Source organism: Caloenas nicobarica, chromosome 2 (assembly GCF_036013445.1).
Source record: "Caloenas nicobarica isolate bCalNic1 chromosome 2, bCalNic1.hap1, whole genome shotgun sequence".
In the NCBI taxonomy this organism is placed as follows: domain Eukaryota; kingdom Metazoa; phylum Chordata; class Aves; order Columbiformes; family Columbidae; genus Caloenas; species Caloenas nicobarica.
Genome location: NC_088246.1, coordinates 102459115 through 102475073, shown reverse-complemented (window position 1 = coordinate 102475073; position 15959 = coordinate 102459115). Strand labels below are relative to the sequence as shown.

The 15959-nt window shown below is 42.2% G+C and overlaps 1 protein-coding gene across 1 annotated transcript; it reads right to left on the bottom strand.

The window, feature by feature from the left end:
• Positions 1-7655: 7655 nt before the first annotated feature.
• C2H6orf62 (chromosome 2 C6orf62 homolog) lies at positions 7656-14454 on the bottom strand. The gene is made up of 5 exons (XM_065629327.1): positions 12237-14454; positions 10123-10299; positions 9471-9593; positions 8420-8554; positions 7656-7873 (listed from the first exon to the last, which is right to left on the bottom strand). The coding sequence occupies exons 1-5, from the start codon at positions 12363-12365 to the stop codon at positions 7748-7750; spliced, it is 690 nt and encodes a 229-aa protein (XP_065485399.1). The 5' UTR covers positions 12366-14454; the 3' UTR covers positions 7656-7747.
• Between the last annotated feature and the right edge of the window lie 1505 nt (positions 14455-15959).

The window sequence follows — 15959 nt, the reverse complement described above, 5'->3', positions numbered from 1 at the left end:
TAATTATTTTGTCATGGGGATTGACTCACTGTCTCTAGTGATTTGAATTTTGTGATTAAATGTGCAGTTAGGGCACTTTTTTGTGCATGCCTAAACCTAAAGAAATAATTTCCCATGAGTAAAGTGACCTGTTCATGCGGACTGATTTTTAATATTGAGTTGAACGAGTTTCTAATGTATCAGCAATCTTTCCAAAAATGGCTTTCAAACACGTGAGATAGCTGGTAACTTACCCTTCTAGTGGAAGTTCTGTAAAAACAATACCTAGAGTGGGCTTTTGCTGCAAGTTTAGAACAGTCTTTCATGGTATATACAACTAAAGCTTTTTCTCTGAGGTTCTCCTGGAAGCACACATGGCTTACATGCCTGTGGCTAGCTAAACTTTTAGTAGTAGCATGCTCTCTTCAGCAGTACATCCGTAATTATTTTTCCCCAGTACTTGCACTCATGCTCAGAATCATGCCTGGATCCCATTTTGTAGAAACACAATGCTTTGCTAAAGCAGTTCTGTGAAGACAGTTATTACAGGAGCAACCTTTTTTGTTTTAAGTCCTTGCTCAGCAGAACTATATGCTTCACTGTGTTATTTCTGACTTTACAGCTTCCTCTGCCTGGAGATCAATTACGAGTCTTAAGCATCTCTAGCTCCTCTACAATTACTAGGATAAGCAAACAGAGAGGATCCATCATAGCATGATGTCACACCTGGTTGGTTTAGCAATTGCTGTTCTGGTCACTTCATGTTATCATGTTCTGGCATCTCCAGTCAGCTTTTTTCTCATTCTTAAGTTGACCAGTTTTCTTCCATAGGTTACCCATGTAGTAGAGTGTAAGAGGTGAAGGAAATAGAAGTGTGGATTAAAACTGCTCCCCCAACTACTATAAACCCAACCCACTCCCTGGAACACAAGAGTGATTTTGACTATTTGAAATAAAAGGCAAGAGGCTGAGAATGAAGGAGGTACCAGATTCAAGAAGCACCAAAAGATTCAGAATGCTCCCAGCTCTGTATACTGGGGCTGCTCGGTCCTTGTGCAACTGTCCCACTGCAACTTAATATGACATCGCTCAATCAAAGCTGGTTGCCACAGGAACCTACCAGAGTTAAGTGATCTCATTCTATCACTTAGCATTCATCATACCTACATAATTACAATTGAAAGGTGTCTAGGCAAATTAAGAGTGGCAAACCTCAACATAGAAACTATATCCTCCTGTTACCATTTGAGCCTGGCAAGGGCTGCTGCAGGCCAAGAGGGAAACTGAAAAAAACCCCCTTCCTAAAGTAACTAGTGAATTCCCTTCTATCTTATAACAGACTATTCAACAAGAGTATTTTAGTGCTGCCTAATTAATAAGAAAGAGGGACATCATTAATATGCAGGCCACTTATTTTAGAAGTGGTTCATTAAACTGATTATTTTAAGATGACCTTGTCTGTTATCCCTCTACCACCAGCAGCATGCTGTCCTCATAACTTATTTCGCAACTTAACTTAGGGTTGGAGATGATCGTAGAAGGAATTGTCACCATTGGTCTTGCTTAGCTTTGGCAGTAAATTGTCAAACAGACTTAATATTTGGAGGTGTTCTTTACTGATTTCACCCTAACCCAGATTTTGAAAAATCTGCATCTTACTTCTTTTCAGACTCAGCTAAGGTAACAGAAAACAATCATTGTAATAAGGCCAAATGGCACATGGTTCCACCTGGCATCAGAACAAACGTTTCCTGTGGGGTTGACCTGGTTCCATCACTGCAGATTTAGGTATAACTCCCTTACAAGCGAGCAAATAAGGTGACTTGATGAGATCATCTTGTGATTCTTATTAGTATACCAGATTACATATCCAATAACCGACAGACCTCTGTAAGCTCCATATCTTATAGCTGCAAATAAGAATGTCCCTCCCATATTGTGCTGGTTTTTGGTTTATTTCTCCCCCCCCCCCTTTTTTTTTAAACATATCAAACACCTACACTTCACGCAATATATTGGTCAGCCAAGTGATTGATGCTGGTTTCACGTCACCCCTATTGCACAAGTGCATCCAGACTGACAGCCAGGTACTTGCACCATGGTAGAACTGTGCACTGCAGATCCCTTGAGAAAATGAGGAATTAGAGTCATTCCTGCTGGCATTTAAAAGCAAGACTCCAGATACTAATACTGATCACAGGTGAAGGTACTGTGAGGATGGATTTAGTCATTAAGAATTCAAGCTCTTGGGAAGAAGCAACTTGTGATAAACTGGGGAGCGGAGGGAGTAAGGAAGGACATTACTGCTGAAACAAGTGTTAAACCACCAGGACTCCTTGCTCACCTTTCAGTTTGAGGCATCTGTCACAGGGGTCTCATGGCTAATCTGCCAATTTAATTACGAGCTAGTTGGTTTACAATTCTCAAATTGGCAAGCATTACCACCTAAAGAGAATGGGGCGTTGGGGAGAATTAGCCTGTTAAGTAACTGTTCTGAACAGCAGTTCTACTCAGCTTCATTCACTGGCTCCGAGCCACTACGAGGGCATATGGAAGAATTTCCAGCAGCGTTTTATCACTATTTTAGAATTCTCCATCTGCAGAAACCATTTAGACAGTGGAAAGAAACACCAAAATGTCTCCCTTACCTCTCCATGGGAATGAGGAAAAAAGCACTTTGATTGCTGTCTGGCTACTTAAGAATTCAGGGACAACATGACACTTACTGCCTTTATGATTCTGTAATGCATTCACTGAATGACTGCTGTTAGCAGATCCCCGGGTCCCAGGCTGCCATGGTGCATGTGGGACACTGCAGCATATACAGTTTTGCCTAAACCAAAACATGTTACCTGCAAGCTCTAATTAAACAAGACAACATTGGCTATCCTCCAGAAAAACAACAAAACAAAACAGAACCACATGCAAACCACACACCCCACCACTTTTGTTCTCCAAAACAGTACCTGGGGCTGTACCACAGTAGTAAGAGTCTGGATCTTTGATTTATTTTGCTTAAGAGCAGTAGCTGCTCAAATAGATTGCAAGAATCTAGAAAAACAGCTTGTAGAGTGGGTGCTCTAGCATACAGTAATTGTCCTCAAATTAAGGGACCTTTCCATATGCAAATCCTTTCCAAGCAGAACTAGGTCACAGATATCTTCAGCCCTAAAAAGCATTTCAGTCAGCCATGCAGAAGAGAAATCACACTCACATATCACTTAGCTTGCTTTAGTTAACCCGCAGAGCTGGTGCAGCCCTCCACAGCCTCAGCATGGGATGGTTTCGCAGCCTTGCAAGTGCCCAGCTGTGGCGCGCAGATCAGCAAGCAGTACTGACTACTGCAGATGGAACTGTAGTAGTGTTCCTGACAGCAGAATTCATCTGTACTCCAAGAACAGCACAAGGGAGATTTAAACACCAAATTAATACAAAACACCCAGCCTCTGTGCACTACAGCAGGGAAAGAGCTGATGGAACTCCAGTTCTAGTGCAGACGCTATAGTGATCAGTCTGAAGCGTTTATCTCCCAGTCACACTGAACCCTTGCAACGAAGTGGCAGCAACCTGGCAGGTACACAAGAGGCCTTGCTTTCACACCACCAGCATGGCATCAAGTAGTACAGGTGCAAAAAAAGGCCAAACTTATACACAGAAATGTCCTTTTTGTGTGCTAATGATCCTAAGGGACAAGTAGCAACATTTGCCTTATGGTTTGGGAAAGAGCGGTTCGTACATAAAAATTACTAGAAAATGTAGATTTGTTCCACAAAAGGAATTCCAGAATAAACACTACTCAGGCTAGTACCATCCCTCAAATCTGCAAGCTAAGCTTTTTTTCCTTTTGTAAAACACTATTAAAGCCCTTTATTATTTCATGCCAGAAAGCTGTTCCAGGATCTGTAGGCTTATGCAGCTTCTGAATTTGCTGCTGCAGTAAATGCAAAAATGGGAGAAGCTTTGCCAGGCTAATGAAAGAAAACAGCAATTAAGTAAACTCATACCACATCTGTCTTCCTAGTGGATATAAGCATAGTCTAGTAGTTCTTGACTTCAACAACTATCATACTAGTGGCAGGAACCTTAGTGTAATCTTAAATTGATCCTGTAACAGTCAATTAGAATAATGTCACACTTAAAAGAGCAAAAAACCCTGAACATTCTCACTGTTCAACCCCCAGAGATCCAGATTTAACAGGAGGTGGCATTCATTAACTGCAAATAATCTAATGACTCGGCACATGACAAGTGAAAGAAAATGTGGTGTCCTCCCAGCAGCAAAACAGAAACGGGCAGGGAAAGACACCTGTAGAGCTCACAAGCTGGGAGTGTGTACAAGAGGCAGGAGTTTATGGCACCTGTATCAGGTTTTAAAGTAATTTTAAAACTGATACATTATGCCTTAATGTGTCAACAAGACGGGGTCATTCACGAGGACTAGAGCACCTACCTGTAGTGAACTGGTCCGCTGCTTGTTTTGTATTTTGGAAGTACAGAACAAGTATGTCTTTCAGAGATGTAATTTTTAAAAAATTCTGGCAAATTGTAATTGGCAAAATCACCATCTTTCTACTAGCTCTTGTTTCTAATAGTCTTAACATCCTGCTATGCAAAAAAAAAATCACCTTGCAGCAAGAGATCATTAGCTTGATCTAAAAGCTTTAAATGCTGAAAGAGTAGTTCCAGTTTGAGTAAACTTTTTTTTTTTTTAAGAAACACTGAATAATCCAATTATGTTTCTAGTACCTGTTGTATCACCTAATACAGCAATTTTAGTGTAACAAAATAGCTTTCAAGAAGCAATTTATGTTTCAGACCTGAAAAAGGGCATCAACTCCAACTAGCTACAGGCATATTACATTTGGGCAACACTTGCACAAGCAGTTCTGTCCATCTTACCATATTTTTAGTAAAACCTGTGCAGCTGAAGAAGCTTGAAAAGTGAAGCGAAACTATACAGCCCACACACGAGCTATGATATTCAAGAAGTTTCTCATCATCATCTGAGAAGTACATGACACAAGCTTCCCTTCACCAGACACTTCATTTAGATGCAGATTTAATAGGCCTCCGTCTACTTCATTTTGCTGCCTTCACATTTCTCCCTGCCCCTTTCACACTTGCCAAGTTCACATGACAAATCCTCAAGCAATAGCCTGGTAAAACTCCCATATTCAGGTGAGATTGAGCATATTTCAATTCTTGGGATTAGCATATCCAAAGGAGCAACACAAGGACTTGACAGCACATAGTACCAAAAATTCTTGTGTCATAAAAGAGCCATTTTTGTATTGAAAAATGGCTCCACTGAATATACTAGGTTTACACAGCTATAAACTGTGCTTTGTAAACATTATTTTGCAAGATAAAACCTACACTTTGAAGTTAAGAAAGCCTACCAAAAAGCCACTAAACTGGTATAGAGGGCCTGAAACCAAGCGCTAGGTATTGTGAACTGCTTCCATTCACTTCTGAAGCGCATTTTGCTGAAGAATATTCTGAGATTGAACTAGATGTTCCACTGAGAGAGTGGGACAACTTCAAGTTTAAACTTTTCCCTTGAAAGAGATACCTTTCAAGGATGCCAAAGAACAAACTCTAACACACTACCCAGAGATTCTCATGCTCTGAAGCCTGTTGTTCCCTTTGTTTTTTCACACAATGTAGATGCCTATCAACTCAATCTGATAGCAAAGGCGTAACGTTTGTTAGCTGGGTTAATAAAATTATGTTCTCCCAAGAAAGTACAGCGTTATTTAACTCTAGGATCATTGTCAAGAACAACTCAGTAGCCTGTGCATCTTATGCAACTCATACAAAACAAAAAGTGTGATTAAACTGAATAGGTTGTTCCATGTAACACAGAGAATTAAAGTCAGGGATCATATCATTGCTGACACTTAAAAAGCATTTGTACACAGCCACTCAGGCCAACATCTTGAGGCTGCTTTTAAGAGAACCAGAATGAAGAAAAACAAAATTCCTACAAAAAAACTACTAAGTTGTTTGCTTTGCTAACCAAGATAACTACGGTGATATTCTCACTACTGTGAGATGATGTCCAAAATGACAAATTAAGAAGAAACAGATTGCACTTAGAAAGCAAAATCCAAACTTATGAAACTTGAGTGTTCAAGATGCTACAAAACCTCTTTCGAGCTTCATGTGGACACCTGGTATTATGTCTTACAGGCCATTCAAAGAAAAGACACATTTAGCTAGGAAATCAAGTACTATTAGCAAGTATGGTGGTTACTAAATATTCCAGGAAGTCTTCGCATCCTGTAGAGCAGCATTTTCAAGACATTTCTTTGTAACTTAAGGCATTTATTAACACGAAGTTGCAGCTTTCAGATGGTGTTTTTCTAGTGTGCTCCAGTTTAACCTGTAGGACCTTATGACAAAAGAAGTGAAAAATAGTATGTAATTGGATTATTTCTGACAGCTGCTTTTCAAAACAAACACATTGCCCACACATGTAAAAACACCTTTGCCACTAATCTTTGTTAATCTTAACATCATTTTACAGTATATACATTTTCAATGTTTGCAGTGGGTGACACTGTCAAGATGTAAGACACTATGAAATTCAATTCATAAGATTTCCATAAAGAAAGCCAGTCATTTTTCACCTAATTTATTTTTCAATTTTTTCCAATTCCAAACAAAAGCTAAATACAAGTTTTAAACAGGTAAGCACTAGTTTAATCCAAAGGGAGCAGGCTTATGCAGTTTTACTCCAGTAAAGTACTCAACCCTTAAGCAGAGCTTTCTGTCATCAAAACTATACAGTAGTCTTCCTTTTATCATTGCACAATCTTAATGTTCTGTCAGAACCAACTTTTGACACTCCAAACACTATTTTACATTGTTTTATAATGTCTATTTGAAAAGAAAACAACCTCAATGGGTTTTCTGTAAGAAATGTTTTAGAAACCAGTATTTCCTGCACAGTTCACCTGCAAGTTTACAAGTCTCAACTCTCAAGAAAAAATAATCCTCTACCAACATTGTTTCTGCAGCTATTATTTTACTTTATTTTTAGCTGCTTTAGCAACTTCAGACTCCAGGTCTGCCTCATCTGTATGAATGCATCCAACTCAAAAGAATACTTTCATACAGTTATACAGCAACTTGGGGAAAGAGATCCAAAACCAAAGTGCCAGTAAACTTAGACGTGGCCCAGCAAAATAAAAGTGGCAAAAAATGCCTAAACATTAAATGAGATGCTTTTTCTTAAAAAAAGAAAGATTTCTTTCCCACACTTCCTATTGTAATAGCCACTTTTCTGTTCATTAAAATGAGTGATAGTGCTCTTTGATACAATCATTAACAGCAAAGCTATAAGGCTTTTATACCCGTTACATTCACTTCTCACCCTCCAAATACTGATGGTTAACATTATAGATGTTAGGGGGCATGACCAGCACAAATGGGAACACCACCACAAATGATCACCTTGTGCTTTCGGATACATTTGTTTCAGTGTACAGTCCCTTCATTTCACATTTTAGTAAGATGCTGATGCAGTGCAGAAGTGTGCAGAGCATCCTCTCTTTCACAAGGTCCATGCAGAAAACATTTTAAAAGAAATTGTAAAGTTCTGAGATACAAATGACAAAAAAAAAATCCAGGATGATCAAGTTTCACAATGTATAGTTCTGAACATGAGTCCATTTTCTTCTAAATTCTGAAAGAATAAAGTGGTGAGGAAAGTGAAAATCCACTGCTGCATTCTGTGATCTTCCCCATTTTGCTGGCCAGTACCTTACTCTGGCATGTAAGGACGGAGGTGATCCTCAATGGTACCAACCGTCCAGTGAGTGAGCTGCTCCTGTGGCAGATACAGGCAGATGCTGCATAACTTGAAGATTGTAGCTTTGTTTTTTGGAGTCTAGAGGCAAAGAAAAAACACTATTAAACATGAAGTTAACTCGAGAATAACACGCAGTCCCCCAGCAGATCCAACCCAGTTATTAGGTTGCTGCTGGTTGTGGAGGAACACCACAGGCATTTAAAAGCCACAGTTTCATCTGTATAAACAGTCTGAAATCAAAACTAGTCTGTGACCTCTACTGCCTAAAATATTTTCACTATTCTGTTCATTCTTCACTTGAATAATTTGTGTAATATCACCCAAATTAAACCAATGTTTTAATCTTTCCAAACCACTGTTAAGTCTATTTCAGAACTTAATTTTTAATACAAGAACATTAAATTAATTCTATGTGAACACATCTGCAGTCTTTAGCTAGTTTTCATATGTATGAATCAGATTCATAGTGCAAGTTTCCTCTGAAACTGCTAAAATGCAAGCATGAATGCATGATCAATTTTTCTACTTGAGTATTTTGCAACAAAATACCGGATGTTCCCAAGAAGAAAACGCAATTTATGATTAAAACATGTGCATTAAAAAGAGGGACAAAAGTAAGCTTACCTGCAAGTGCTGTCTGTCAATGAAGAGAAACACTGACTGATTAGGGTTGTTGACAACAATTCCAGTCTTGTCCTTTCGGCTCAGAACATGCAGAAACTGTTTTTCATAGTCACCATGATGAAATTCAAACTTGGCCTGCATTGTGCGAGGGAGGAGAATAAAGTATTTACTAAACTGAAGCTCACATAACTACGTAATTTCCTCCAATCTGGGGCTTTACAACCACTTCTGTTTCTTTCCTTTTCTCCTCTATGAAAAGCAGAAATCAGGGACCACAGTGACAATGATGCACTCAAGCTGTGGCACAATGTAAAGAATTGCCTAGTTTCATTCTGCCAATGCAGCTATTACTCATTACAATGACATATTAACAACTCAAAAGGTGCAACTTTAAATACGGTTTTATATATGCAATTAAAGGTGCAACTTTAACTGCATATATAAAACCAGATTTAGCTTGTTCTGTCAGAAAATCCCTGAGTGTCAACAATACAGCACATTTCTTCCAGTAACTTCCTATTATACAGAACCAGCATAGAAAATAGACACAACGTCATTCACAAGTCTGAATGTAAACAGCTAAAGCTGGCAACTGAAAAAAATAGTCCAAGATGTTTAAAGTTTATTTCAAGGTAAAATTATAATGCAAAAATTCCATCAATCTCAGAACCTCTTCCATCTTATAAAATACAGCAACTTGGGATACTCACAGAATCTTGATACATCCTCATAGTTAGACAAAGATTCAAGTGTACTAAGAGCCACATCTGATCCGCTTCTACAAATACTAACATGGTATATGTATTTATCCATACATGCCACTTGTAAAGGGTCCTTCAGACACCTAAATTTTCCAAGCACTAATATAACAGTCCATAGAGGAAGCAGAATTTGGCATCCAAAACATTTACTGCTTTAAAATAAAAACAGCCAACAAACTTTCTAACAGCCACAGAAGTCACATGTTATCAACTTATTGGTTAAGAGAGAGTACTTGTCCTCACTTCAGGTGTAAGTTACTTATTGAAGTTCAAAAAGAAAAAAAAAATACCTGAACAGGCCTAAAGGGTTCATCAGATCCCTTCCACCGAGAAAACAGGAGACAGACTATCTTCTCAATATCATTACGAGGCCAAAGAATGAAGTCCATCTCCTGGGTACAGCCGATCACATCCTGTAAGCAGTAAAATTCCGTACTTACAGTCCCCCCGTTAGTCAAAGACACAGATAAGCAACTTATCTATACAGGCATGTAATTTAAAGGTGGTACTTATTACCACGTTTGTGTAATTTTCCATTTGTATTACTCACAGCTCAACTAAAGCCTTCCTTGCCTTACACTGAGTTTTAATATCAGTACCCAGTTAATATAAATTCCAACTTCAACATTAGCAAAGACTTGTTGCAAGAATTAACACATTCCTACTAAAGGACAAGGACAGCAAGAAGATGTAATTCTCAAGACATATTTGAATGAGACAGATGAAAGGTAAAGCTTGAGCACTACATATTTACACAAAATTACAGAATACATGTGCTGCTACCCTTCAACCTGGACCCCATAAACACAGGCCCCCCAGAACCCTTGTGGAGCAGAAGAGTTGAGAAAAATCAAAACAGCAGGATTATGCTTAACATTCACCAAGAAAAGCACGACTGTTGAAAACAAACTAAGAGTCAGCAATTGTAAAGAGTAACTTTACCCTGCGCATAGACTGGTAGCGGGGTGCATGAAGCTGTACTACATCCTTTTGCAGAAGCTCTAAGGAACTTTCCAAAGAATAGCTGGAATCCCGCACACCTTTCAGGATATTTTCTTCATAATTATTGGTCATGACTGGTATCACTTCAGACACTTCAAAAAGCGCTGACTTTTTCTTCTAAAAAAAAAAAACAACCCACACCACCAAAACACAGGTTACATTAGGATTACAATCCTTTCTAGGCAATTACAGATAACAGTTTATTTCAGAATTTGTGATTTTGTTAGCATACATGTATGAAATGCATATCCCAAGTTAGGACTCTGACACAAACCACACTAAAATTAACAGACAAACACTTATAAATTTAACAGAATCAGTCCAACAACTTTTTATTACAAAAAAGTTGAACATGTTTTTGTAGTCTCCAAAGACACAAATCTACACACCAATCTTGCAAACATTAAGGCTGTATCTAAACATTAACAGCACCACCCTTTCATCATGCAGAATACATGATTTCAGGCTGACCAAGAGACCTCTATACAATCTTCTCTTTGCAAATCAAGTAACCTTTTCCCCCCTTGCAATACTTTAAAGTTGGTCTTTTCATAAGAGTGAAGTCTTTCAATGCCACATTTGGTAACAATTGGTCATCAAGATCCAACCAGAAGTTAGCTACAAGTCCTCAAAAAAGAAGTATTTTTATTTGCTAAATAACTTTTATACTCACTATAAATATTTCAATCTCTCTCAAGCAAGGCAAAAACATCATGGGGAATTTGGAAAAACAGTTTTTGCTGTAAGTAAAAATCACTTAAAGTTGTAATATCTGCTTCTAATAGCTTTCTTATAGCTCATAAAAAGCCTTGACCTATTTAAGGATCACATGACAGACAAAGCATATTTTTTCCAAATAACCCTCCACAGTCCCAGGCAGAACAGACATAACGGGCAACTACTTGCTGAACAAGCTACACTGAGCTAAACTCCTACTTCAAGCAAACTGGTACTGGATGGATATCTTCAGTTCACTGTGCTAAGTGAATTTTATAGGATTTAAAACATATGCAAGGAATTTCTACAAAGCAGCCAGAAAGGAGTACAAATGCTCCAACTAAAACCACTATAGTCATTATCTAAGAAAAATCTAATTGTTACCACTGCTTAAACATTCATATTTCTCTTTATTACTATGAGACAGTACCAAGAAATTACATCCCACTATATCCATGTCTGTTTGCAAAAAACAAAAGCAAATTGGAGTCAGAAATTTTAAAGAAATTAAATTTTAAGAAGTTCAGAGTCCTCATTAAAAAAAACCACATAACTATTACAGTGAATGCAAAAACCATACATTTGAGGAGATTAAACAATTTCAGTGCTCATCTACATGCATTTCCTGCATTATGTACTATGTTGGTATTTGCCTCGATCTTCACTTCCTCATCATTTGCTCAGCGCATTCACTTACTATAAGCACCTACTTTTATTCACCTGTGGACAGAAAATCTCCTACAATTCCAGTTAGCTTCAGAAATACCAGCAGGCTCCCCAGGCTGGCCCAGACACACAGCAAACACCAGCTCCTTTTGTCCTTCCCTCTCCCTCCCAAAACGACAGCAGCAGTTTCACATGTGCCAGTGCGCTGGGGCCATTTCAATATTGCATTTTGCGACTCCTCGCTTAAACCACCAGGTCCTCCCTTCTGCTTTAACCAGATAAACGAAGGAATTTAGCAGTGACTCCAGCCAGGTCTGCCTTTTCAACTCAACTCTTCACAGACAACAATTCTGCAATTCAGACCCAAATAAAGCTTAAAGAATTACAGTATTAACTTCAACAAATATTTACCGAATATAGAAGTTACCAAGTAATCGTTTAATGAGGCACTGACACCCTCTGCATTACAAAACTACAAACATACAAAAAGCCAAAATGACAAATGTGAAGTAAATATTACAGCAACTAGCAATTAAAAAAATAAAGTTTAGAAGCCAATGAAATCAATTAAGGATAAACTGTAAGATGCAATCAGGCAGCAAGACTTTGCACAGCATAGTTAACATGCATCGCAATAGACAATACAGAGAGAAACATTAAAACCAAGTTACCTTGTCTTTGAACACAAAGGCAATGTACATCTTGAAGTCAAACTGGTCAGCTAAAGATTCTTTTTTCTTTCTAAGCTGAGCACGAAGTCTGTTCAGAGCTTGTTTCTTCCGGGAGTTTGGGTCCCCCATTTTGTAATACAGGTGGTACTAAAGCCTTTGGAAACTGTTGCTAAACTATGGGCACCTCTTCGTAAGACTCAAGTACAACAGAAACAAGTCGTTTTATTCCTGCTAATACGACTGAACAGATAAAATGCGAATGTAACCCAAAACCGCACCTCAGGCAATTTTTTAGGAGAATGTCGTATCAGAGGGGCCAAGAAACAAAGTAAGTAGTTGTCCAGCCATGGCTGGACAAGAGGTTTTACAATAAATCAAGAAAAAAAAAAAAAGAATTTTGAAAAAAAAATAAATGAACAGTTTAGCTGCAGGAATAAGTGGGTAAGAATGAAAAAGAAAAAAAAAATCTTATCACAATTTATGTGTACAATAAAAAGCAACTGGCACAAGCCCAATCCATGGGGGGGTACTTTTGCTCTGCTTACAAAAAAAAAATGAAGCTGAAATCACAAATTGCGTTTTACCCCAGCCAGATTCATGACTCTACTGATTATTATTCTCAGCTTTCCGCTATTGCTATGTTGCCTGTCTCTTTTTCTTTAAAATTATTACACTTGGTGGAGAGCAGAGAAAAGGGTGCAGAGGAGGAGTGCACATCCTGGGAGACAGGAGATTTCTCTGCCAACAACAAAATCAACCACAGACAACACAGCGCTGGTTTGCAGGGGAGCAAAGAGAAAAAACAGCGGAGTCATTTCTAACTTCATCCTGCTCATCATCAGGCACATCATCGCCCTGAGGCCGCTGCTGCCAAAGAGAAGAGGGATCATGATGGCCACAGACGAGGGGCAGGCGAGGGGTTGGAGGGGCAGTATTATCTCACCTAGAGACTAAAACCCAAACCAGCGCTCCAAACCTGAGCTCCTTGACCGGTGGGAGAACCCTACATCCCCCGACACCTCACACGCTCCCTAGGCTGCTGATCCCGGGGGATCCTTCTCTCCCCGCCGCTGCTGCGCTGCGCAGCCAGCACGCTCAGCCCAGGCTGTGCATGGCCAGCGCTTCTGGCTTCTCCTGAGGCCTCTGTCTCCTACACGAGCCGGCGGAGGCTGCAGGGGGTGGCGTGTGCCCGGGGCACCCCCAGTAGCACGGCGTCTCCCCTCTCACTTCATGGTCAGGGTTTGGAAAACGTGGAGAGTTTTGCTCCCAAAAACGGTTTTTCGGTGCCAAAATTTTCACGAGGTTTTTTTTTTTTTTTTACTAATTGCAAGCCTAGGTTGCAATTTTAAACCTCTAAAACACCCTTCTCCCCTTAAAAAAAAAAAAAAAAAAAAAGCAAACCCCCAATTATCAGGTTATTTTCTTCCTCTCTCCAGACATTTTTTTTCCCCTCCCCAAGGTGTTTTGACTAGTCGAGGTTAAAAAAAGTTTTTCGGTTAGCAAATCTGACAGGTTAAGAAAAGGGGGTAAAGTGTACCCCCTCCTCTCTCGACAAATTTAAAAAAAAAAAGGAAAAACAAAAACAAGAAAAAAAGGAGCCCCTCCCAAAACTTTCCCCCCCCCAACTTAAGCAAGAGACTGAGAGCCTCGGGCAGGAGGCCGAGAGCGGGGCCCGCTCGCTACCCGCAGCCGGCGGGCGCAGGAGGAGCAGTGGAGGCGGCGGCGCTGCTGGCAGCACGGAGAGGGGCCATGTCAAGATAAAGCCACGAAGCCGCGGAGCCCCCCCATCCCTGCCGCAGTGGACACGGTGACCGGGCCGCCCGCTCTGCCGCTGCTCGGCCCCAACCTGGTCCCCATAGTCTAGCTCAGCGCCCCGGTGCCGGGGAGTGGGGAAATGGTGGCGGAGAGAGGAAGAGGAGAAGGAGGAAGAGGCGACGGCGGCGGGAGGAGGAGGAGGCGGCGGAGGGTTCCTGCGCTAGCGGCTCCTACGGAGGGCGGCGGGCATAGAGATCCCGGAGCGGCGGCGGAGGACGGTCGGGAGAAGGACGAAAGGGCTGAGGAGAGCCTCTCTTCGCCCTCGGGACGTCCTCGAAGGCGGCGGGAGGAGCGAGCGGGAGCGCCGGGGTCTGCGGCTGAGCCTCGGCCCGGGAGGGAGCGCGGAGCGGGGCTGCGCGGCCAGCACCGACCACTCAAAATGGCAGCGCCTGAGTCACACAGGCGCCGCCCTGCCCGCACTGCGCGGAGCGCTCTGCCGGCGCGTACCAAGCGCTCGGGTGCCCGGGGGGGGAACAGAATCCTGTGCTCTGGACAGGAAGGCTCGGCGGTAACTTCACTAGACACAGACACTCCCTGTGTGGCGAGGAATAGAAGCGAGAACAACAGCGGCAGAGCACCTCCCAGCCGCCGCCACGCCGCGAATCCGGGTCGCGCTTCCTTGCTCCTTCTCCCCCCGCACTGTCACTCCTCGTGTGACCGCCCTCATGACCCACGTGATGCCGAGTCGGGCACAGCCCGCGGGACGAGGACCCGGATGGAGTTGCTCAACGAAGTTCTCGGGGGGGGAGGGGGGCGGGCAGGGAGGCAAGGCGGGGGGAAGGGAGCGTTGCCTCCCCCTCCCCTGCCGGAGGTGGTACCTGCCCGGGGCCGCTGTCCCCCGCTCCGCCCCCGCGACAAGCGGCTCTTTGCCAAATTCGGACTTCCCCCCGCCCCCCGCTGAGGTCCTGCCGTAGATAAAGTGAATACTTAGACTTGTTTCAACCGTAAGCGTCGCGCCGTTGCTGCAAAACGCAAGGTTTTAAGTCTTGCGGTGGTGCCTTGTGTTTAATGTTCTTCGCTGGGGTTTGTATCCAGCCCAGCATGCTCCGGTGAAGTAAACTGTAAATAAATTAAAAATAAATGCAGCCTTTAACTGAAAGATGGTGTGCCTCCAGTGCCGCTCTCGCAGCACAGCCCAGCGCACAGCCGTGTGCGACAACGTGTGTTCCCTCTCTCATATACCTAAGGAACTGATGTTCTGGAGACGCAAACCTACTCCTGGGAGAAAATCAAAGCGTTTTCATTTGTGTGCCAAAAGCAGAGGCTTGTGCCTCCCACCTTTCACCCTTCCCCGCAGCGACAGAGGAGCTGGGGCACGGCTTTTCCCTTGGGATGGAACCACCATCTCCGTGGGCCACCCCTCATGTCTCCCCAAGCCGTGCCGGGGAAAGCCTCGCCGTCCAAAACCGCCCAGACCGGGGGTGCTGCTAAAACGCTGGTTCGCCCTATGCCGTGCCGGAGCGCGCCAAGGGGCTGTCGGCCAGGCACAGGCCGCCAGGGCGGGTGAAGGTGTCGCTCCCCCCTCCCCTCTGTAAGCTGGCGCCTGCGACTCACTGAACTGCAACGATATTAAAAAGATTACAAAGGGGAAGACAAGCGCCGGCACTGTCTATCTCACTGTATTGTGTTTCAAAGCCCGTGGTGCTGACACTCTCCCATAATCTCCAGTAGATTTCAGTCATTATTTTTTTTTTTCCCTCCTTGGTCTCTGCTCTTACTTGTCTCTGCTGTTTTCCCTTGTTCTCTCCTGACCCGTCATATTCGTTATTTCCCTTTGGCGCACCTTTCCTTTACACACACTTCCCCTTGGACACCCCGTTGACTTGTCCTCCTGCCTGTCTTGCGGTGGGCAGCTGCCACGGCTCAGCCCTTAGACCTCGTTGTCTTCACCCGGCGTCAGTCGGGCCC

Bases quoted from the DNA above. Each gene is read 5' to 3' on its own strand.
- C2H6orf62 (XM_065629327.1), bottom strand. From the start codon at position 12,365: ATGGGGGACCCAAACTCCCGGAAGAAACAAGCTCTGAACAGACTTCGT. The intron at 10,300-12,236 runs GTAACTTGGTTT...TTTTTTTTTTAG, and splicing joins CCTTTGTGTTCAAAGACAAG to AAGAAAAAGTCAGCGCTTTT. The intron at 9,594-10,122 runs GTAAAGTTACTC...TACTGCTTACAG, and splicing joins GCTACCAGTCTATGCGCAGG to GATGTGATCGGCTGTACCCA.